Raw genomic sequence first — 24,095 nt, forward strand, 5'->3', positions numbered from 1 at the left:
CTGCTTGCTTCCTCATGTACAAATGTTCCATCAAAACAACTGCAGGCATATTGTTGCTGTATCGCTCAGCAGCTACCAAAATGAATGCAATTTGTTCAAAGAAATAGAAATTAGCCTAAGAGGCCAAGGGGTTTTTCCTCTGCAATGGTAATTTTACATATATTCTATATTACATATACGACTGGTTGAACTCTGTATTATATGAGACTGGGTTTTATTCCTGTTAGTCAAATGGTTGTTTTGCACTCTGTGTTTGTTCTAGGACATAGGGACGCCTGTGTTCAAAAATGCTTTGTCACAGGAGTTTCTCACAGAAGTTATCTCTTCCAGACATTCCATTCTGGCACACATGGGATATCATTGTGACACAGAGAGAACATGATTTTTTTTAAAATTAGTTTCATATAAGAGACAATGACAGGCTGTAATCTTTGTACACTCCTGCAGACAGCTTTTGCCTCTGTACGGCCTGTACCTAGAAGCTTCAATTAAAATACGCAGAAAGACACTGAAAGTCTAATGACCATTTTTTATTCTGAGGACGAATGAGCAGAGTATTTTTTCCACAACACCTCCATTCCAGACTGATGGGACAGTTTTAGACCTATCTTCAGTGTAGGCACAGTGTTAACAAAGTGTAGCCATTCCACATATCATGAGAAACTGTATATTGATCGCAGTGAATTCAGATTAGCAAAGTGTTTCTGTTTGACCCCCTTGCTTTTATATTGCCATCTAAAGCTCTCAACATGTCCAACATGTCAACTCATAATAGAAAAGCTGATACTTTAAGTCCTATCAGCCTTGGCTGGCCTTCAAGTTTAATCCTAATGTGCTATTATTTGACAAGAGCAGTATAATTATAATGGATGTCATCATTTTCCAATCCTCTACAGTAGAATCAAACTGTCAACCAGAGAAATATGCACATTTCAAAAGGTTAAATTTATTCAAATGCAAATTGTATCTTACATATAGACTACTCTATCTAGAAGACCTAATACCTACATGAAAAAACATCTTTCAGTTTATTCCTGACTCCTTTTACAACAGCCACAATACCAGATCAGTAGTGTTGTCACATGTTTCATACTGTAAGATGATGAAACAGAGCAAATACATATATCTTGACAGATGATGGTGTTTTGGTGTGTGTTTTATTACCACTGAGACTCTGCTGGTGTTGCTGGGTGAGCTGCTCTTTTCAAAGCCCAACACTGTACAGCTGAACAGCAATGTGATTATAAGGGTACAGGCAGCTTAAATATAATTTACTTATGATCCAGAAAGAACAACCAGTCACTGGCCACATGTTTTGAAACAATCTAACCTTGATCAAGACCAACACATTTCGACTGAACACGTGCACTGAAATTGCTCATGGCGCCACATATGTAATGTATATGGTCAGAAAAGATGTTTGCGCAGCCATGAATGAGTGTTTTTAATCTTTAAATATCTAGAACTATCTTTATGGTAACTTTGAAGTGTATTTTTCTCTACATCTAACCTTTCCAAAATTATCACCAGTTGTTATAATATTACCCTGCAAATTTAGCAATTTTTTTTCAGTGAAAATCTGGTATTTTCCTATATTTAATTTACTGATCACATAGATGTTCAGAAAACTATCACACACTCTTCTGCATGGTGAAAAAACAGCTACTCTAACCAAACTTGTAGCCACAATGTAATGTAATGCAAACATGCTTAGAGTGTGTGTGACGGACTGCAGTGGGACGAATAAGAGTGAATGGTTGGATGTGAATGATTTTTTTTTATATACATGGAGTTATAGAAATGCATATTATACTGCTCTTTGAATATTTTAGTTTTTATAAATGTCTGCTTTTTTAGTGATGAGAGGTGATCAACACTCACATCCAGAAAATGAAAGGTTTGCAGGACCCCAAAAAAATTTGATGAAAAAATAAAGTAAGGTCTGCAAGGTCCATTGTGCGGACCTTACTTTATTTTTTCATCATGCTTTTTTAATGATCACATCAGCCTGCCCAGGGACTGCAGGTGGAAATTAGCACTACTGCTACAACTTGGCACACTACATCTCTTGTGCTTAAGGTTAATGTATATTGCACATTGTCCCTGTCTAGATAAATAAATAAAATACAAAAAATACAAAAAAAGACTATTATATTAAAAGAGGGGAAAACTAAGGAAAAGCAAGATATACCATTAACTCAGTGGTTCCCACCCTTTTTGGCTCGTGATCCCATTTTAACATCCAGAATTTCTGGACACCCCAGACATTCAAAACAGACTTTTTTTGATAAAATTAATTTGTTTTTGATCATGTAATAGTTTGCTTTACTATATTGCAATTAAATGTTAATTTTAGATGACATTTAGTCTATATAATGTATATTACTATGAATGGAGGCAGAAAAGCCAGGTGTAGATTACTGCACAAAGTGAGAATTTTATTTGCCTTAGTCAGGATATGTACAGTCAGTCCAGCTTGGATTTACAAGGCTGACAATTAATACTGAACAAACAAGAACTCAAACTGTGAATTATGAAAGAGCTGCAGCATCTGAAACTGACCACAATGAACATTTGAAAGAGAAACAGTACCACAGTGCTTCAGTTTCAGCTTCACAGTTTGTCATGTCTGTTATGTATTGGGATTGTCTCTATCAACTCACAATGTATTTTTTATTAGTAAGTTTTTATTTTTATTTTTATCAATTACTAGAAATTTCAGGCAACCCCATTTGAATTCCAGGTGACCCCACATGGGGTCCCAACCCCAAGGTTGGAAAACACGGCATTAACTGAACATCAAAACAAGCATCTACATCTACTGCCACTTGTCAAACTACATGGCTTTAGAGGTGAATAAATGTTGTAGAAGATGATGGTGTTTCACATTCATTATGGAGCCTCTGAACGTCCAAATGGGTCATATCTGATGCTTCTGAAAAGCTGAGAAATTGCATGTAACTTGAATCATTTACATGTAGTGATAGGATGAGTGGAAAAAAAGTTATTAAACATTTTATATCAAGATACTTTTTGTTGCTAGTTCAGGTCTTTGAGGCTTAATTGTATCATCACAGGCCTTGTGCATTGAGTCTACAGGACAAATTAAGTTTTTACAGAGAAAACACCCAATATATGTGATGCTGTACAAACATTCCAACAAAGAAAAAGAAAAAAAAAAGTCTTGCAGACTGAGCAAAGAGACCACAGCAGATATCCTAGATGACCTGAAAGTGTTAACAGGCCACTTATTTGTCTTTAAAATCATGTGCTCTTCATCCACCTTAATTAACTATTATTCTACAACATTGCCCCTGAGCTGGACCACATGTTATTCTCACATGGATAATTACAGGTACAAGGAAACTCAGTGAATAAAAAAAAGTACCTTGAAACAACAGAGAAGATTAACCAACTTGTGCTGTGTGTATGGGTATAATGTCACTGGAACTTATGTAAATATATTGCTCTTATCACTATGTGCATAAAATATTTAGTTATCAGTCTTGTGGGTGGGAAATTTCACATTGTCTGGGTGTGTGGGTGATATGGAGCCACACATAACACTTTCAGGCAGTTTATGCCACGTTCTTTCAGTTTAATGCACCACTAGCACAAAGTCTGGTGAGAAAATAGGATTGGAAGAATCTCACACTTATAGGCTATCTTCACTGAATTGAGGTTCCGGTTTCACTTGCATGCTGCAGAGAGTTCTGCAGTTTTTTTTAATTTGCTTGAGAAGCCCATCACTTGTCTGTAAGTAGTCAGGAAAACATTTAGAAACTTTAATACAGTGGTTCCCAACCTTTTATGGCTTGTGACCCCATTTTAACATCACAAATTTCTGGCGACCCCAGACATTCAAAACAGAGACTTTTTTTGGATAAAATTAATTTGTTTTTGATCATGTAATAGTTTGCTATACTATGTTGCAAATCGACATTGATTTTAGATGACATTTAGTCTATATAAATGTATGTTATTTTGGACGGAGGTAGAAAAGCCAGGTGTAGATTACTGCACTGAGAATTTTATTTTCCTTAGTCAGGATATGTACAGTCAGTCCAGCTTATATTTACAAGGCTGACAATTAACACTGAAAAAACAAACAAACAAAAAAAAACAATAACTCAAACTATGAATTATGAAAGAGCTGCAGCATCTTAAACCAACCACAATGAACATTTGAAAGAGAAACAGTACCACAGTGCTTCAGTTTCAGCTTCAGTTTTTCATGTCTTTTATGTATTGGGATTGTCTTACCATATATTTTTTATTAGTAAGATTTTTTTTTTTTTTTTTATCAATTACTAGAAATTTCAGCCGACCTCATTTGAATTCCAGGCGAACCCACGTGGGGTCCCAATCCCAAGGTTGGAAAAAAGCTCTGCTCGTGTATAAGTCTCTCCATGGTCTAGCACCAAAATACATCTCTGACATGTTGGTCCCATATGGACCACATCAGACCCTGAGAACCTCAGATACAGGTCTTTTTGAGTCAGGACTAAACACGGTGAAGCTGCCTTTCAGTTCTATGCAACTAAACTCTGGAACAGTCTTCCTGATGACGTGAGACAGGCCTCTACTCTGACAATGTTTAAGTCCAGGCTGAAAACGGCTCTGTTCAACTGTGCATAGAACAACTGAAAGGGTTCTATCTGCACTCTCCTCTTTCACTTTTATTGATTATTATTTATGTTTTATTGATTATGTTTTAATTGTAATTGTTTTTTTAACTTGTCTCTTTTCCATTTTTGTAAAGCACTGTGAATTACCCTATGTGTGAATGGCGCTATACAAATATATCTGCCTTGCCTTGCCTTTATGTAACTGATTTGTGCATGAAATCTTCAAGCTTTCTGATTATAATTTCATCCTGAGGTGTTTATTGAATATGCTCTTGAACACTACTTGATGTGATGTCTCAGATAACTCATTCTGCTCTCTCTTCAGCAACCACACAGCATTGTCCAACGCCGCCTTCTGGAAGGTAATATCACACGGCTGAGAGGGGAGGCCCGGGACCCCAGCACCAGGGTTCGCTCCCCACTGGCTGACACTAAAGATGGACCCACTGACCCAGAGGAGAAGAGCGAGAGCACAGCTGATGACTCCACAGAGGAGAGGGAATCTCTAGAGGAAAGCGAGAGAAGCCTACGGTCAGATGAGGAGGATGACAGCAGTGAAGCCGGGGCCAGACAGACAGCTGAGAAAAGCGAGGCCGTGGAGAGCTCGACCCCGCTCACAGCTCTGCTCATTCAGTGCAAGGTATTGCTCTGGTTTAAATGGACTCTGATCACCCACATTCAGCTCTTTGACACATCTACTAGAGCATAAAACAACTGAAAACCAGAGAAGATAAAGAGACAGCAATACAATCTCACTAACTCAAGCCTGCTCCTCGTTTTAGTTCGTTTCCTTTAAAACACAGATGATTGGCCCATTTGTGTGGTTCAACCAAACAACAAATAACAAAGTCGCTGATATCTAAAAATCCAACTTGCACACACAGGCCTCAAATGGATTAAATCAGGTTACATGGGGCAGCAAGTGTGAAAGTGTATGTAAAAATAGAAACCTGTGTGGGCCTCAGGACAAAAAGAGGAAAAAAAACAAGACTAAACTGGCATTAAATTTGTTTTGTAGCATGTTTACTCCAGGACACAGATAACCCTCTGCTAGTTTTGTAGACCCTCTAAACAAAGACCAAGTCATGACCAAGACCAGACCAAATACAGCATGAACATTATGGGATTCAGGTTTTCAGTTAGTTACAAAAGGACAGGGTTGATACTCTGACTAAGACTGGATGATTGAGTAAAACACAAGTAAAATTAACCAAAACTGATATAATTTAGCTTCAGATACAGTAGCTAGTCAGCTACAGAGCTTTAAGTCTGTCCATTTCATTGTTTATCACACTAAAACAAAGTAATTAACAAACAACATTTTGTCATTATATGTTCTGTCCCCTCAGTCCCTCCAAGGTAACTATATTAGCTACATCCATTACTATATAATAACTGCATTAAGTAGCCTGCACATACAGTTTGGCGTCAAATATCTGCTAAGCAACTAAAACGATTACCCTGGAACATACAGTAGCCTATGTACTGAGCAAAGGAGTTTGATATGTACAGCTGTTTTTCTTTTTAGTTATTTTTGAAGCAGGAATTTCCCTCAAATCACCACAATTATGTGAACAAATGAATAGACAATAAACAGACAATTTAGTGGCATGTTCCTGAAATGAAACTCTGGGTCGTCTTTGTCCTCTCTGTCTTCTACATCAGGTCGTCTTCATTCCACTCTCATGTTGCAGTCTGTTAATACTGGATGTTTACTTAGGCCCTGACATTGCAAATGTGGTTGCAATGTCAGACTGTTAAAGATGGGTTTGCTAACATTCTAATAAGCTGGTGGTCACATAATATTTTAAACCTTTATTTATCTGTATAAATCTTACTGAAGTTGGCAGCCTTTTTTTCAAGGAAGACCTAACAAGGGCGTTGTAATAACATGTTTTAGAAAGGACAGAGCAGCAACAACAACCATATAAGTAAAACAGGCTCCAACTAGGAATTAATGAACAGAAGCATATGTAGACAAGTGGTGCCAGGAACAACAAACGTATTGTATCTTATTTTGGCATCGATCCAACTGATGTCAGCATATCAATTGCCCCTATATATGTGCCAAGTTTGAAGTAAATTGAAACGAAATTAATGTTTTTACATACATTTGAAATTTCGCCCATTATAAGTAAATAGAAAAAGAAAAAAATTATTTAAAAATTCATAAAAAATTTGAACTTTAACCTACTTTTCCCAAAATGTAACCATGTCTATTCTGGGTCACTGGCAATCTGTACACCCCAATTTGGTATGAATTCAACGAATAGTTTTGTTGCCACATACATGTAAATATTCACCCATTATAAGTAAATGGGGGAAAAAAAGATTTTAAAAATTCTTTAAAAATTTGAACTTTGACCTACTGTTCCCAAAATGTAATCAGATCTATTCTGGGTCACTGGCAATCTATAAACCCAGTTTGGTATGAATGAAACCAATAGTTTTGCTGCTAGAGTGTTAAAGAAACAAACAAACAAACAAACAAAGTGAACCAAAAACAATACCCCTTGCCTCCCTTTCGGGGGGTGGGGTAATAAAGTTACAAGACAGTTGTTAATATTGGGAGGATGAAAATGAGTTATTAGTGGAGTAATTGGAGGAGATAATGAGTCTCTGGACACTGGAGTTATATTTTATACATATTACATTTGAAACAGAGTAAAAACTGCATCACGCATGCAATGGCCCAGTATTTTTACATTCTAATCAATAATAACCAAGCCAACATTTTGTAATTTTCCTTCTGATTGTGATTTAAGAGAAATGCAGGCATGTGTGACTTCAAGGATAAAGCCATTTTTCATCCTTTGTGGGAAATCAGTGGTGTTGATCACAGTTTACTGCTGTTCCCTGTGGTGTTAAAAGCACAGTGTCTGTGAATCCAGCATGTATGTTAAATTTACATTTTGTTGAGCACAGCCTTTTCTAGAGGATTCAGCACTTTCCCCTATAACTCATTGTCCTTTGCTTGGTTTCATCATCAACTTATTAAATGCAAAGTGTTCCTTGGTTACTCATTCAGCAGCTATTTTTAAATTCAGGGAGATGGGGGGATTTTTGCACTGTCTGGACTGAGACAAAAGAACAGGTTTATGCACTTGCTGATAAGCCTGTGAGAAACTGAGGACAAAGAGGGCCCAGCTCAGTCTGTACAGAGAGTGAGGTACCAAAACAAGCCTCATCGAAACCATATGTGTTTATTTCCAAAGGGGTGAATATCCTCAAGCCAAGTGGATATAAGACACTGATTCATGAGAGATGACAGGCGGGGAAAGATGCACAGACACGTCCTCAAGAACTGGAAAGGAGACTGGACAGTTAAAATGACTTCATGTATTATAAAATGTCTGAATTTGAGGCTACAAAAAGGTGTTTCTTTTTTCTTTCAGGGTTTTGTCATCACAGACTGACTCCTGTAGGTTTTCAGATGTAGGTAATAAAATCTCCTGGCAGGACTGAATAATATTAGGTATTTTCTTTTTTTACGAAGTGGCTATTGCCACAGTACTGTGGGACTTACTTTCATATTTGTGTATTACCACAGAGCCAATCAGCGCCCTCATTATATCATGTGTAGACTGGTAACCTGCAACCTGTCATCTTGCTGCCACAGTATTGGGGCAATAAGCATAGCACATGCCATGCGCCTATCCGGTTGTAGGAAAAGGCTGGGGTACCAGTTACCAGAAGCTGGTTGGTGCGCCTATTCACACTGTCAGTTTCAGCATGCAGGCAAACAACATGAAACATGGTGACTGTTTTGCTTCATATGAGGAATTTGCCTGGGTTTTTGATGAACATAAATCAGGCACTGGCACAACGTTCAGGGTGCAGAATTCGGATCATTTGATTGACTCTGTGGCAACAGACAAACCGATATTTCTTGCCACAGTACTGTGGTAGTAGCCATTGCCATTTTTTTTATTCACACTTATGTGGATTTTTTCCTCTGTCTCTCCTGGTATCTTTCTGTAACCTTAATCAAGCGCTGTAAATACATAAACATAACCACAACAATTCTTAATAGTTATCTAGAAAGGTATATGAAATGTATTTTTCACTGAGAAATGTTGAGATTAAATGTTTACAGTGTTTGCATAAACATAGTGGTCCCATTTCCCTCTGATTTACTGGCTATATAATAAGAATATTATTTGTATTACATAAAAAAATTTTGATTTTAAACTTTGATTTTAAATTTCATACATTTTATGGCACAAAATATTTGTTAAGACTTAAGAACATGTCTTTCACTTTTTATAACATAATCTAACAATATAATGACTAAACAGTTAACAATCAAAGTTAAAATGCAGAAATGACATTTATATTGCTCTAACAATAGTTTAACAATCAAAAACTCTGAAGACATGTGGGATTTGGTCACATCTAAGTAAAATATCAAGTGTCACTTTACAATATGATTCAAATGTGGCTTTACCTTAATGAAGGTATGTGACATTAACATTTTCCAGTCACCTATATCCAAAAAAACCCCACACATACACAGGAAAAAATGGAAATGTCAAAACCATTTTAAAAAATTATCAAGGCCTTAATAAATCACTCTACCCTAGCACTGGTTTGTCTGGAAGTAAAAATATGAAAATATAATGATATTTTTTATTTATACGACCATGTATAAGGGTGTACCCTGCCTCCGCCCAGTGGTAGCCGGGAAAGGCTCCAGCACCCCGCCACCCTCTTGAGAACAGAGTGATTCCGAAGATGAATGTATAAGACCATATTTTTGGGATTAATCAGTGTTCATAGAGGAAAAAATGTACTTGGGTTACACTGCTAATGTGGCAGGGTGGCTGCCAACCTACTGCTTATTTCACATGCATGCAGAGCTCCCATATGCTCCGAACACATAATTTGGACTCCTGACCTTCCCTCCATTATTGTGTTTTTCTCAAACATGTACTGTACCCACTTGTGGACACATTGCTATCGTAGAAGATGACAGTATTTCCACGTTCACTATGGAGCCTCTAAACGTCCAAATGGGTCATATCTGATGACCATGAAAAGATGACAAACTGTATTTTTCACCAGTTATTTACATGTATTGATAGGATTAGTGGATCAACAGTTGTTACACAGTTTACGTCAGTGGATGCTTTTGGTTGCTGGTGGATGTTTGGGTCTTTATGGGTTAAGGAGAACAGTCTCCATACACCATTACAATCTGCTGTATTACAGTCTTTCCTCTGCTTCCCATTAAACATGTTGTTGTGACATGAAGTGCCCTGCAGGCACCAGAGCAACTGTGAGATGCAGAAGAAGAGAAATGTCACTGGAAATTAGGACAAAGTGCCAGTTGGCATGGCTACTGTAAAACCTATCTTGCAGGACGGAATTAAATTAAATTAAATTAAAGCAATAGTTCAATTTTTCTCAATATTAAACCACAATATAGAGAAGGGTAGTTAAGTAAGCATTGGATGAAACTAAATTATAAGCATAGCGCTGCCCAAAGCTAATAACATCTACCTTTAATTACCCAAAAAAACTCTGTAGTTAATAGGTTTTATCCATTCTGCATAGACTTTATGCTGTGTTACAACTCCCATCATCAATACAAGATCTTGGCCAAAAATTCGTGCAACTCCAGACAAAAATAAATGTGACATTTCCTGTGACACTCCATAAGAATTACATAGCATAAATGATGCCATGGCGAGTACAACCCATAATCAACACTAAAGGTTGTCAAGCAGGATATTCTTTGTGACTTTTGTTTTTTTTTCACAGTGGTGTTGTGTATATCCTTACTGTACCAATCTTGAGAATGTGAATATACTATAATTTTGAATTTAGTTTGTAAAATAAATCATGCTGCAGGTCTTATTTTACCCTTTGTATTTGTTCACGTGATACGATGAGATAGTATTTCATGCTCTGGTGATGCATTTCAGATCATACATGTTTAAAAGTCAAAGTGCACTTAGAAAACTTAAGAATCAGCATCTTCACAGAAGACGCAGTCAGCAACACGATCAGAGGACATCAACTAAGTGGTCATTTGGTTTAAATTATTAACTGGACTATTGAACCAAACACCTGCAACTATTAACAAGCTATAACGCAGAGTCAGTGCAGATCATGTTTCAAGCACAAAGTAACATTTGGCTCAAGCAAACATTGTAAGAATGAGATAAGTGGGAAGTATTTCGTTAATGGGACATTTGTTTATGCAAAACTGACTAATGGCCCCCTCTGCCTTAATATTCGAGCTTGACTGTTTCACAGATGTTTGGCAGTAGAATGGGTTTGTTCAAAAGAGAAGAGATCAGTGAATTTAAAAGACTCCCTAGAGTTGTGTTAATGTGTTGTGACTGGTTGTTTCCTTGCGTGCAACAGTGCCAGACTGAAGTGGAAATTCTCAATGTGCCACTAAAGTCCCCTTTTGTCTTCTCTACAGTGCTGTGAGACTGAAGTTAGGGCATCCATCAACACTGGCAGCCAACATAACCACATCTCCAGCTCCTGCTGCCAGAGACTGGGGTAAGAGACGCACGCTAAAATGAAAACACACTGTTTACGCATAATAAGTACGCAACTTATATCTTAAAACTTACAAAAAAAAAAAACACAGTCAAGGAGATGCATTCAAAAGTGAAAACTGTGGTGTAAAACCAAGAAAACCAATAAAGATTAAAAAAGATACAAAGAGATGGCAAATTTAAAGCAAAACTAAAAAAGACTAAAAAAAGAGGGATTTATTAACAGCAGCTCTTAAGCTCTAGAGGAAGGGTTTTCTCACACCACCTTCATCTTAAAACCATGACTCAAAAAAAAAAAAAAAAAAATCCAAAAAAAGCTCTGCCTGCAGATTAGAAGCTGTGCAGTGGTGCAGGAAGAGTGGAAAAATATGTGATGTTTGGTTTTCATCTTAATTTCAAAGCAGCTCTAGAAGGAAGACAGAAAGTAAAACCTGCTAAAACTGTGATATTGTTTGTCTTGAATTGAATTCCCATCTGTACAAACTTTTGATTGACAGCTGTAGTAAAAAACTGTTCATCAATTTGTCAATGACTGACATATACTACAGCAGTATGAAATAATAATTGTATCCTGCTGAGAATAATGTTTTGTTTTTCTGTGGGTGTGGGTATTTTTAGACTGGTACCCAGTCAGGACAGTTCACCATGTGGTGCCACCAGCTCAGTGACAGGTCTACAGCTGCAGCTGGGAACACAGACAGTCCAGTGTTCAGCCTATGTCAAGGGTAAGGCTTTGAGACTAGAACATCCAATGAGTAATGTCTGTGTTAAAATGAATGTTTTACTGTGCATATGACTTAAGACAGGTGCTAATGTTCTTTTTGTCCTCTACCATGGCTGCCCTTTCAGCTCTAGTATAAGAAACAACTTAAGAATTGTGTCATTTCTGCACAGATGCTGTTAAGAGAACCATAGAGTGTGGATATGTCTTGTCTGTGTTCTTGCATTGAGAAAACACACCATCAAAAATTACCATAAAATAATGGAACTGCTAGGTGGACCACTACCATTTTAAAGTGGAAATTAATTAATTAACAGACTCCTCAGATAAACACAATGTTCAAATTTTTGTCTGAATGAGAAGTAGATGTACTGCATATTCACAGAAGTACTCAGCAAAGACAAGTCAGTAGTTCAAACGAGGCCCAGAGAGTTAAAGACTAATGCCAAAATGTTGATGAGTTATAAAAGACTTTAAAGCCATTAAACTCAGCATTTATTTGAGAAATGAAGTAAGGAATTTTTAAAATGTCAAGATATAGGTAGGTATAGAGATATATCTGCAAAGCAACAACATGTATCTGTTTCACAATGAAAGTTTTATTAAGAAATGAAGGTGCTCTGTCCACTAAACCACAAAAAAATTACATTTGACATAAATGGGAGAAGGATATGTTGAACAGCTTAAATTAACTAACCAAACTAAGTGTAACAGTTGAACGGTATTTCATTCATTCTTAACCATGGTGCAGGATAATCATATAATGACACAAAAACCCAAAAGTCACTCAGAAAATGAATATTGTTGGCAATGTGTGATGTAATTGAAGTGCACACATAAAATATAACCTACATCGATCCATTTTAGATATTGTAATGTGGAGATGTACACACAGCTTTCAGACGAAGTCATAATGTAAATGTTGATAATGTTCAAAACAGCAACATCAAACAATACATTAAAAGGTATAGTTCACAAAAGGGCAAAAACAACCAACAGAAACCAAACTAATGCAGTAAGTTCAATATGGAATTTATGATGTTGATTTTTCTTGTGGTCATATTGGGTGACATTTATAATGATTCTTGTATTATACTATTGCATGCATTTGTATAGTTAAACATATTGTGCAGGTCTGAAAAATGGAATCTTCCATGGATGCTTAGAACATAAAATGTATAAAACTGTCATAAATAGGGCAATATGCTTCTTAAAAGTTCATTCAGCGTGCATATTTTCTCCTTCGCTGTGAAGGCTACAAAAGTATTTTAAAGTCAAATCCTGTTTCCTAGAATTGCCAACCATAAAATTACAGAAATATCCCTGCACGTCACATGGTCAAAAGTGCCCTCTGAAGCTGTAAGTTAAAGGACATTTGGTATGAACAGGAAAAGAACAAGTCTACATACAGTTTTGTCTTCCTTTAAGTATTCATCCTCTTGCTTCTTACATGGACATTAAATTCTCACCAAGACCCAAAACTATCACTTTGCAGTTATAAAAAAACCACACACACCCAATGAGTCACACTCATTAAGACATGGCAAAATAATTTAACTGTGTGGATGATTTAACCTCAGCACTGGTTGATGTATGCATATTCAAGGTAGGGTGTTAATGAATGGAGACTGGAATGGGTTTCACAAAGCAGTAATGAAATTAAGTTTCTTTCATTTCCATCCCTCTGTCCTTATCTTTCCTCTTTTTTCCCTGTCAGAGGATGAGGCGTTTGAGCTGTGCCTGGGTCTTCAGACTCTGCTGGATCTTAAAGTAAGGTCCTCATTTGGTTTGCAAATATTTTGTCTGCTGTCATATGTCTATTGGTGTGTATCTGAACCATCTCCCAAAATGGTTCACATGGCTTTAAGTGAGCCAGAATATGCACTGTATGTGGTACTATCTCATGGGAAGGCCTGGAAGTGTTATTGTAGAGTTACAGCTACAGTACCTACCAACTGCACAGTGAGCAGCTGACAGATACAAGGAGTTGAGGGCTATTGGAAAAAGAGCAATGTCAGTCCTATTCAATCAAATGGTCAAGGCTTTTCCTTGCTGCATTCATCTTATTTATCATCCAAGCAATCTTTTGGTTTCATGTATTTTTTTTGCAACTTTATCATTTTGGAACTGCAGGAGGAAGTTATGTGGCACACCCACACTTGACTGTATGAAATGTAAGGCAGACAAAGTCAGTAATGAACAGGGGAAAATAATGGAGCATTTAACACAAAGATTCAGATATTGACTTCACAATAGGCAGATTTAAGTACCGTGAGTCCTCCATGTTGCACTGGCACATTTCTACAGTCGCTCAGAACTGGGCTCCTGTTCTTTTTCTGTTTTACGTGGCTGCTGTGTGTCAGCTACTAAGTTTGCATGTGGACCAGAGTAAATATCCCTTTAACTAAAAATACTAAACAAATAAAACAATCACTGGCTGTAATGAAGGACTTCTACAAGTCTTATGGCTGCTGCATGTGAGGTGAGGATGCATTTAGTTTGGATCTGCAACTTCACTGATAGATGTCTAAAAAAATAGATATCACACATTGAACCACAATACAAACAATAAGCTCATTTTGGACATTTAAATATCATTCAATATCTATTCTAAGTGTATATCCAGAATATTCTTATATAGAGGTTGACGGTTCAGTGTGTATTATTTAGTGGAATATAGGGATAAAATGGCACATTTCAACCACCTGAATACTCCTCAGCTCACCCTCTTCTAAGGTGGTCACTAAAAATTTAAATAAAAGGTCCTCTTTAGCATAACTCAATTATTAAATTCTCAGTTATAACTAAGTTACGCTCATTTTTCCTTTTTATATGACTTATAACTCAGTGGTTCAGTAGTTTTACTGCAGTTGAGATTGGTTTATTATGATCATACTGAACCTCTACCTTTAAATCTCCCTGCTATGAAATTCAGTGATTTAGTATATTATGTAATCAAGCAAATCATATTCAGGGCAAAATGTAAGCAAAGATCAATCAAAGACTGTGTATAATAAACTATTATAAAATAAAAAAAAGGGATTGGAGGGATATATGCTTGTATTTATGCAGTAAACTGTGAACCACTGCCAGCGTGAATTACAAATGTGTAATTCACTTTTATTTTTCAAAAGAAATGTTTCCAAAGATATTTTTGGGAATTGCAAGTGTGAATGTTTTTTCTTATTCCTGAGGGTAGACAGGCCTCACTAAATGATATTAACCAAACAATTATTTATATAATTATTATATAGAAAATTGATATAAACAGGAATACATAAGCATTTTGCTTCTAGCCGATGCTGTTCTGTCATAATACAAAGACTGTAGACTTTTACTGTCGACACTGATTGTATAGTGAAGATGCTTTGTCTGCCTTTACTTGAAGCTCTTGAGTTTCAAAGAGCAGAGTGGTTTTCTCCTTATTCTCGACTTATGCTCTTGTGTCAGCTCTTCATTCTCCACTTGTAGGGCTTTGTTAGCCCTGGTGAGAACTCAGGGCTTCACCTTGTACATCTAAGTAAGGTTAATGTTCAGCATGTTGCTTTTTGAGTAGTCAGAGAATCCATTATTTTTATTTATTTCTATTTCATTTATTGTCATTTTGGCATGAATCTAAATGTTTACAATATCACATGGTTTTATTAACAGCATTCATTGTTTAACATTTTATGATTGTTTACACACTTACAGTGGGTGGTTCAGGTAGATGAAAAATACCTGGGCTTTAAAAGAAAAAGTACATTTAGCAATATTTAAACTAAAACATAATGCTAATTAAAGTGGCCTTATTGCCTAAATTTTACAGGATTCCAAATTCCACATTCTGCCTTTTATATAGTTTGGAACAGATTGTACTATACTCAAAGTCAGTAATGAGGACTCTTCATTCAGTGAAAAGAGGGTCCAGAGTGGCTGTTATCACCATAAACAGGTCAAGTCAGTGTATAGTTTGGTAGCTTCTTCAAACATTAGAGATGTATATAAATATACTCAAGAGAAGATCAATATAGACTCTGAATACATTAGTGGCTTAAACCCAAACTCAAGGAAAAGTACTTAAGTGTTTTTGTATTCTCCTTAGAATCAGTGGAGAAATAAACTCAAGCCCTCACACAAAGTAGGTGAAAGTAATAAATCTTTCAAAAAAAATCTATTCTGAGCTAGAAACATGGTGTTTACCATGAACAGTGAAACACTCCCTCTGTAGATATAAACAGCTCATTCTAAGGTTGTAAAAACACAGCAAGTCTTATTTTTGTGTGATTATACACTAAATGCTAGATTATACACATTATACTGAATACTAGATTATATACTGTGTACTCGACTCATGCTTTCCTCACTTAGACTGAAGTTCCAAATTAATCTGGGTTAAGTGTACTTTTTTCATCTTCTGTCCAACTAATGACTACTTGTGATACCTTGTCATAATTACACTGGTTAATAAGTGAATGATTTCCCCTTGAAACTATTCAACTATGCGACACTGTGGGGTGTTTTTTTTCCTCATAGTGCTGCTTGGATCTGAACAGTCGGGTCCTGAAGCTGACAGGTTGTGGAGAGGAGCTGTCCTTCCTGAACCCACCGGCTGAGAGCCAGTGCCAACATGACACAAATGAAAACCTGTGAGCCTGACAGGATGGTGGAGACCACTTCCTCGCACCTTGACTGGGTGTCGATGTGCGGTGCGAAGCCATTTGTGTCTGGACTGTCTGATCGCAGCGTCGCACATTGCCAGAACATGGATGAGCATTCGCCACCACCGTTCTCTTGAGTTTACACCATTGTATTTGTAGAAGTATGAAATGATTATCTTTATGTTCAATTAGTCTAGTTTACAGAGCAGATAAAAGACCGTTTGGAGCAAATCTGATCTCTGTGAATCTGATAAATCTTCAGAAATCTGTTGTATACTGTTTGATTGGGCTGAAAACCAAGATGGTCAAATGTTACCTTAAATCAACTAATGACAAAAGCTTTAATAGCTTCTTGATTTGTAAATTTTATTTCACAGTTCTTGTCCTTTCCAGGTATTTTATGGAAACTCTACTAAATGAGTTGATGTTGAAATGCTAATTAAAAAGATCCCATACAAATTGGTGAAAAGTTGCAACCAGTGTCCACACATAATATTTTGTATACTGGTTGAAACACACATCCACTTGTTAACTGTATTAAAATACTTTAGTTTGGAGCGTCAGACTCAGATGATGATTGACAAACAATATACAGCATAAATGTCACTTAGATACACATTTACCAAGGCTATTTATGTGACAGCTAAATGTCACAAGTAAATAAAAGTTTTTGTTAATCTTAAAAGTCAAATATAACAATCATTTTGGTGTTGCAAATTTTCTTGTCATTAACACCTGCAGTACGTAACAGTGAATCTTAAAGAATTTATTGGATAAGTTTGCTGGAAATTACTTGAAAAAAGCAGACTCATGAAATATAGTTTATTTCAGTTCAGATGTTTTTAAGAATCAGCATGAGTCACAAATCCAGCTGGAACTCAGGACGCCTATTTGAGTGTGCTTTAAGGAAATATAGAAGTTTTCTGAAGTCTTGTGTAATTTGGTATGAATTAGCCTACCTCCTTGAGAGACAAAATCACATCTAGAAATAAAAAATATCTGAGGAAAATACCCTGCTTTTTGAAGTATGTATTTGCAGCTTTGTAAAACCCTTTTACTCTTTTTTTCCCCCCTCATCAAAAGACTGCTGCGGTTAGGTTTTCCAGCACTGTCAGTCAGTCAGTCACAATGACCTGGACTAAATTAGTTTCTTACAAATCCCCTCTAATTCAAAATAGACTTCAGGCCAGCCAAATCTATTTGAGTCAGACTCAGCTACAGAAATATCAAAACATTCCATCTGCATGACTTTGTAAAGTTCTGCCTTTGTATAAGTCTGCATGTTTGTGTACTAGTCTGATTGTGTCACGTTAAAGGGGCTGTATGTGTGTGAATCTGTGTGTGTCACCAATCAAATGAGACTTTTCCATTACAGGAGCTTATCGATCCATTAGCTGGAGCTTCCCATAACCTGAGCCTATTAGAACTGGTATGGCATTCATTAGTTTTTACAACAATATATTAGAACTGGTAGTGAATTTTTCCAGGAAAAATTACAGGCATGTCTTTAAACACACCAGCAAAGGTTTGGGTATGGATGGTACTTTGACCAATTCTGTCAATCAAACAAAAGTCAGCATAAAAATTCTGACATGGCAATAGTTCATGGCTATTTTTATTTTTAGCCATTTTTTAAATACAACCATACACCCCTTGGTTTTCTGTTTCAAATCCGAATGTTTACACCTTGCGGTTTCTATCTTAACTTTTTTCAACCCAAAGTGCCCAAAATGGGTTCTAGGGACATGCATGAGTTGGTGGGACAGACAAACCAAGCTAGTGCTAATGCTAACTTAGTGGTACAAAACTAGCAACTCATAAAATGTGACAAAATAAAGTTCTTGTTAGTGTATTAACTCATCTACAAATTATTATTATTATTATTATTATTATTATTATTATTATTATTATTATTATTATTATTAATAATAATAATAATAATAATAATAAAATAATAATAATAATAATAATAATAGCTTTATTTGTATAGCACCTTTAAAAACAAAGTTTACAAAGTGCTTTGACAGAGGGCACAACAGCAGGATACAAGAAGCAAGTAAAAACACTACAACAGAAGCAACACAATAAGAAAGATGTGTATAACAAATGCAAAAAATATGGTACTTCGAATAAATTAAGTGAACTGGAGTAAAGAGAGCAGGGATAACATAACATGATGCTGTTAAATCAATGTAAAAATGAATAAATGAGATAAAACAACATCATGTATGAGAATATAAATTAGTAATCAAACAGGATAAAATCACATTTAAAAAGTTTAAATTAAAATTGCTGTACATCTTATTAAATAAATAGAGGCTCCACAACTCCACCTTGGCAGGAGGGTGAGCTGTCAATCACTCCCAATACAAGTCCATGCTATTAGCCCAGAAATGTCAAACAAGAGTTCACACAAAGTACACATATTAGATGGCCTACATACAGAGATTTAGACCATATTGGTGATTTGAAAGAAAAAAAAAAAAGATTTAATATTTCTAAGGGGAAGTTCAGTGGAAGTGAATTGGAGCCAAGGCCTAGTAGCTGTATAGTGGTATTACAACATGGGATATTTGATATTTGATATGATGAAGCTATCTTGTCAAGCAGATGAAGCGTATGACCACAAAAGTCAAATTTGCTGAATGAATATATGGATTTTAACATGGCAAAGCACTCCAGGTTTCCTCTTTGAGGCTGAACATCATTATCATTTCCTTGCTGTTTTTATAGATAAATATTCCTCAAACTTTAATACATGTTTATTATTGTAAACATGATGGTGAAGGTGCATTTTTTATTATTACTTTAATCTATGAGTTCACAATGTTATTTTTGTACAGTCTACTCTCGTTAAACCGCCCGCCGTTATACTGCCATTTTCGCTCACCGCCGAACAAAACCATTGCACAAAAATCCCCAATGCATTATTCCATTAGCTACCGCCATTTCCGCCTATCACCATCCGCCAGCCCAGTTCCATGCACAAACAACACTTATACCATTGATTTCCCGACCGTTACACCGCCAGCGTGATTGCCATCGAGTACACATAAATTTTAACAATGCACTGAAACAAACGCGCCAGACGCTGATCGCGACAAGCTACGAGTAGGTCTACGGAACGGCCACCGTTCATTTATCGCAGAACACTCAGTAGGTCAGGATGTCGGGAAGAGGACGTGGGATTAAGCCAAAGCCTCAAGATGATGGGGTATCATTTCCCGACACGGTATAATAATGCTTAAAATGTTTCCCCACTTTAAATGATCCCTTACAACATAACAGAATCAAGATTTATTCAGAAACGCAATTAGAACGGGTTAACGGAGGCAGCATAGACATCATATAGTAAAGACATGCACATTATGGACGCAACCCGTTGTAACGCCATTTTCGCTATACCGCCAATTTGGCCGTGAACGGATGTTGGCGGTATAACAAGAGTAGACTGTACCTACTTGCTCAGGTTAGTGGAGAACCTCTATGTCCTATAAGTATGTGGAATTTAATTTAATGCCACGTTCTGAAGGGTCACCCCAGAACTTAAGGACAGTGGGAAAAAAACAGAACCAAGGACAATTCAGTTATGGGTCGGAAAGTTCTTATAGCGGAAAAGCTACAGGGTTGAAACAGGACTTTATTGCCTTGTTACAGTTTATGTTTCACATGGGCAAAGGAGGCCCTACCTGCCCAACCGGTCCATTGAGCTCCGGTCAGAACAAGCTGCCAAAAGCCGACCCCAGCTGCCTTCCCTTTCTGCCTCTTTCAGGAGATTTTAACCACTCAGCTGAGGCTCCTCTCTGTGCCAAGGCTGCTCTTCAGGCTCATCTTTTGAGCTCCATCTTTATTTACACACCCAGTTTCTTTGTGTACCTACCACCTTTTGGCCGATGTTATTCATGCTGACACCTTACGTTAACCAATTTGGTCTTTTATGAAACCTGTCACAATGAAAACTACTTTATCCTGCCCACTGCAGTGCCACCTGCCTCTCTTGTCTCTCTCTCTCTGTGTTTTCATAGCGTGGAGAATCAAGAACTGCCTCAGATGTGCTTTCTGAAGACCATCATGCTCTGCTTAATAACATCTGAGCCGTGCTGTGCTTTTGACTGTGCTACAGTATCCATTTTAACCTCTTTACAGAGATCATCCACATATAGATTTGGCAATGTATGTTGGTTTCTCTTTGATGTACTAGTGAACTTCCTACACCGTGTGAGAGGAATCAGTGTATGACAGAAATTTATTTTTGGTGTTTCTCTTCCTCTAAACAGTATTTTCTCTGCCTAATAAAAATACGTATTCTGGCTAGCCCTGTTTGTTGTCATAATTTTTCTATTCCCTGACAGAGTATGGGATATGAGTGATGGACTTATTTGGAAAACCAGAGCAACATGATGTGAAAGGGCAGCCGTTTAATATGGCTAATCTCCATCTATCTGAATAAAGTGAATTGCCAGACTGTTTGTGGGAGGGCTGTGCTGCAAGACAGGCAGAGAAGCCAGTTCCTAGTTTATTGTAGTCTCACACTGATTCCCATGGTTTTCACAAACAAACACTGCATATTTGCCCTTCACTGGTACATTCTGCTATATAAAGAATCAGCAGATGTTTCAACAGTACCAGGGGGCTTCTGCAATAGTTGACCCCTTTGACCATTGAAGATCTTCATCTTTGTATTGTTACAGTTCAGTCTCACAGACAAACAACTTGTACCAAAGCTAAACAGTTCTGTTCTCATAATATGTCAAGTGAATTTGAGCAACCTTTTGAAAAGTCGTAAAAATGAAAATACAAAAATGTGTTTTCCATATACTGGTTTGCAGCAAATAATTTAGGCTGTGTTTCCCATGTAAAATGGATCACAGATGAGAGAGGAATAATCACCCTCAGGTTACACTATCTGTTTTGCCATACAAATTTTCACACTTGCCCTTCCAGCTGATCAGTTCCTTAGCACTGGAAGCCACTCACTATATATTAAAAAAAACAGAAAAAGAGGATGTCCATTCTAATTTGAAACATGATAGACTGAATGCAAGACAATATCTCTCAAGATACAAAAGCCTCATTCTGAGTTGATGAAAAACATTTCTTATTTTTGTGAGATTATACACTAATGAAATCATAATTCTGAATATTGGATTCCATTTCTGCAATTAGATTGTCCTGTAAGTGACACACTGGACCTGTAAGTAAAAAAAAAAAAAGAATCTCCACATTTTATGTCATTAATATCCACTGCAATCAGTGCACAACGTATGCACACACAAGTTTGTGCCCTGAAGGAACATGACCAACAGCTTCCATTACTGAAGTCAGGCTAATTTTCAATTAACCAACAGTAATGTTATTTGGTATGACAGGCAATGATTACTCCATTTCTCAGTATGCACAATCTTAACATTGACAGTATGGATGTTTTACATGCATTTAAATGAATTATAGAAAGTGCATATACAATTATGAACTGTATGACAATAACATAATGTACAAATAAGTATTCATCATGGAAAATATTCCTATACCATTCATTCTACTGACATGAAATTAATGCAACCTAAATATATTATCATAAAATATGATTATCTGTAATCTTATATGAGCAAAATTTATAGTCACAATAAATGAGATACAACGTACACCATGACATCTTCGCAAAACTAATGTGACAGATTGTAAGCCAAGGGGTATAAAACTAAAAAATGCTCACAGCAAAAGAAGCCACCTATTGACATTTTCTGTTGTTCAGGGGCACATATGCATTCATTTTCACTTCTGGTTTGACACGTCTACTCCCTTTAAAAACAATGAACTGCATTCATCTTGTCAGAGCTGTCAGGTGATGGTATTTTTTGAGATGCCTTGTGTGACAGCTCGCAGCACCATTAAGCCAAGGAACATGAAATAGGAAAAATAGGGGAACACAAATTTACAACGACTCTTTTAGAGAAAATCCCCCTCAGTTCACCCCTCCTGTTTGCACACCACATCCTGTGAACAATGTAGATGGCAACACCTTTTGTAGGAAAGTACCATCAGTCAAGTATGCACAGAAATCTTGATGTGTTGTCACACTTTTTGTCTGTGCTGGTAACTTAAGACAGGCAAAAAATTCTGTCTCAAACCACTGATTGATTTATGAAGACATCACCAGTCTTAAAAACAATGAAAATGTTATGTTGATGTACTTAACCTTCAAGCTGAACTTAAAGTAATATACAACAGCTGGTTTCTGTCTGTACAGAAAAAGTGTTGTATAAAGCAACGTGTTTATGGTATATAGATTCTTCTCATCTCGTGAAATATGTTATCTTGACAAGCACATGCTGATATGAAGTGGAGACAGAGGAATATAAATCTCCACCCAGAGGACTGAGCACACAGAGTAACAGTGATCTCAGTGCACATGAGGGATTAGATCTCTGGCACCATAGATACACAGTAAACCGGCTTCATGCCTGGTGACCTGTGTAATTGCAGTTATGGCTAATTGTTGGTGAGCAGGGTCAGACGTCCAAGTGGGAATGTCCTGACAGGGTACAATTTAAAACAACACCCACAGTATTATGAATCAAAATTATTTGACCCTTCCTCTGTTACTCTGCCTGTTTATAACAGACACTACAGAGTCACAGTTAAACTCATAAGGAGGTTACATAATTAGCTTGTCTGCTGGTTTGAATGTTAGCAGGATTACACAAAAACTACAGCACTGATATTAATTAAACTGGGTGGAAGGGTAGGGCAAGGAGCAGGACAGAGCCATTATATTTTGGAGCAGATCCAGAAAAAAGTTGTTACATAAAAAAAGAAAAAACTCAACAAAACTGCCAAATGGAATATTAATCATCTATTTAATAGTGCAGTGAAAAGCACTGCATTAGAGTACTGTCCATTTTGTCTAACCAAAGAAGGAGTCCTCTAACCTTGTGAGAACTGAATTACAGCTCTATGGGGTCTTGCTCTACTGAGTGCCCTGTCAGTTTACTATTATAATATTTGAAGGCTAAAAAGATGGAGACATTACACAGTGTGTTTTGTTCATGTCAACAAACCCAGCCGAAAGACCTTAACCTATATGTAGTGCTTCATAAAGGTAACAATGCCTATGTATTATTTTATCTATCTTATCATATCAAGAAGTCATATTAATGTTTTTTTTTTTTTTAATTACAAAACAAACACAAATGCAGGTTCTTACAGACCAATAAGTTTATTGAATGTAGATAATAAAATACTTGCTAAAATTTTAGCAACACGCCTAGAAACAATTTTACCAACAATAATCTCCCAGGACCAAACTGGATTTATAAAAGACAGACAATTCTTTTTAACATCGATGATTATTAAATATTATTCACACTAAAGATAATGAGAACCCTCACCCTGAGATCCTGCTCTCCTTGGATGCGGAGAAAGCCTTTGACAGGGTTGAATGGGACTATTTATTTTCGACCCTGTCAAAATTTGGATTTGGCTCTAAATTTATTTCTTTGATTAAATTATTATATGTTCAACCCCAAGCCTCAGTACAAACAAATAATGTACACTCCAGTTATTTCCCCCTTAGCCGTCCTACCAGACA

At 36.7% G+C, this 24,095-nt stretch overlaps 1 protein-coding gene and 1 long non-coding RNA gene across 2 annotated transcripts in view; both read left to right on the plus strand.

Annotated features, from left to right (window-relative positions):
- The window catches only part of nrip2 (nuclear receptor interacting protein 2), a 28,567-nt gene extending 10,601 nt beyond the window's left edge, over window positions 1-17,966 (plus strand). The window contains exons 2-6 of the mRNA XM_030150200.1: window positions 4,954-5,268; window positions 11,062-11,144; window positions 11,762-11,868; window positions 13,582-13,634; window positions 16,380-17,966. Of these exons, the coding sequence (XP_030006060.1) occupies window positions 4,954-5,268; window positions 11,062-11,144; window positions 11,762-11,868; window positions 13,582-13,634; window positions 16,380-16,496 (675 nt within the window). The 3' untranslated portion in view covers window positions 16,497-17,966. The remainder of the gene's footprint in view (window positions 1-4,953; window positions 5,269-11,061; window positions 11,145-11,761; window positions 11,869-13,581; window positions 13,635-16,379) is intronic.
- Window positions 17,967-18,670: 704 nt separating this feature from the next.
- LOC115430262 (uncharacterized) lies at window positions 18,671-20,818 on the plus strand. Its single transcript, XR_003936907.1, has 2 exons — window positions 18,671-19,341; window positions 19,955-20,818. It is a non-coding gene; the product is annotated as an uncharacterized LOC115430262 (long non-coding RNA).
- The last annotated feature ends 3,277 nt before the right edge of the window (window positions 20,819-24,095 follow it).

This window comes from Sphaeramia orbicularis, chromosome 12 (assembly GCF_902148855.1).
Source record: "Sphaeramia orbicularis chromosome 12, fSphaOr1.1, whole genome shotgun sequence".
In the NCBI taxonomy this organism is placed as follows: Eukaryota; Metazoa; Chordata; class Actinopteri; order Kurtiformes; family Apogonidae; genus Sphaeramia; species Sphaeramia orbicularis.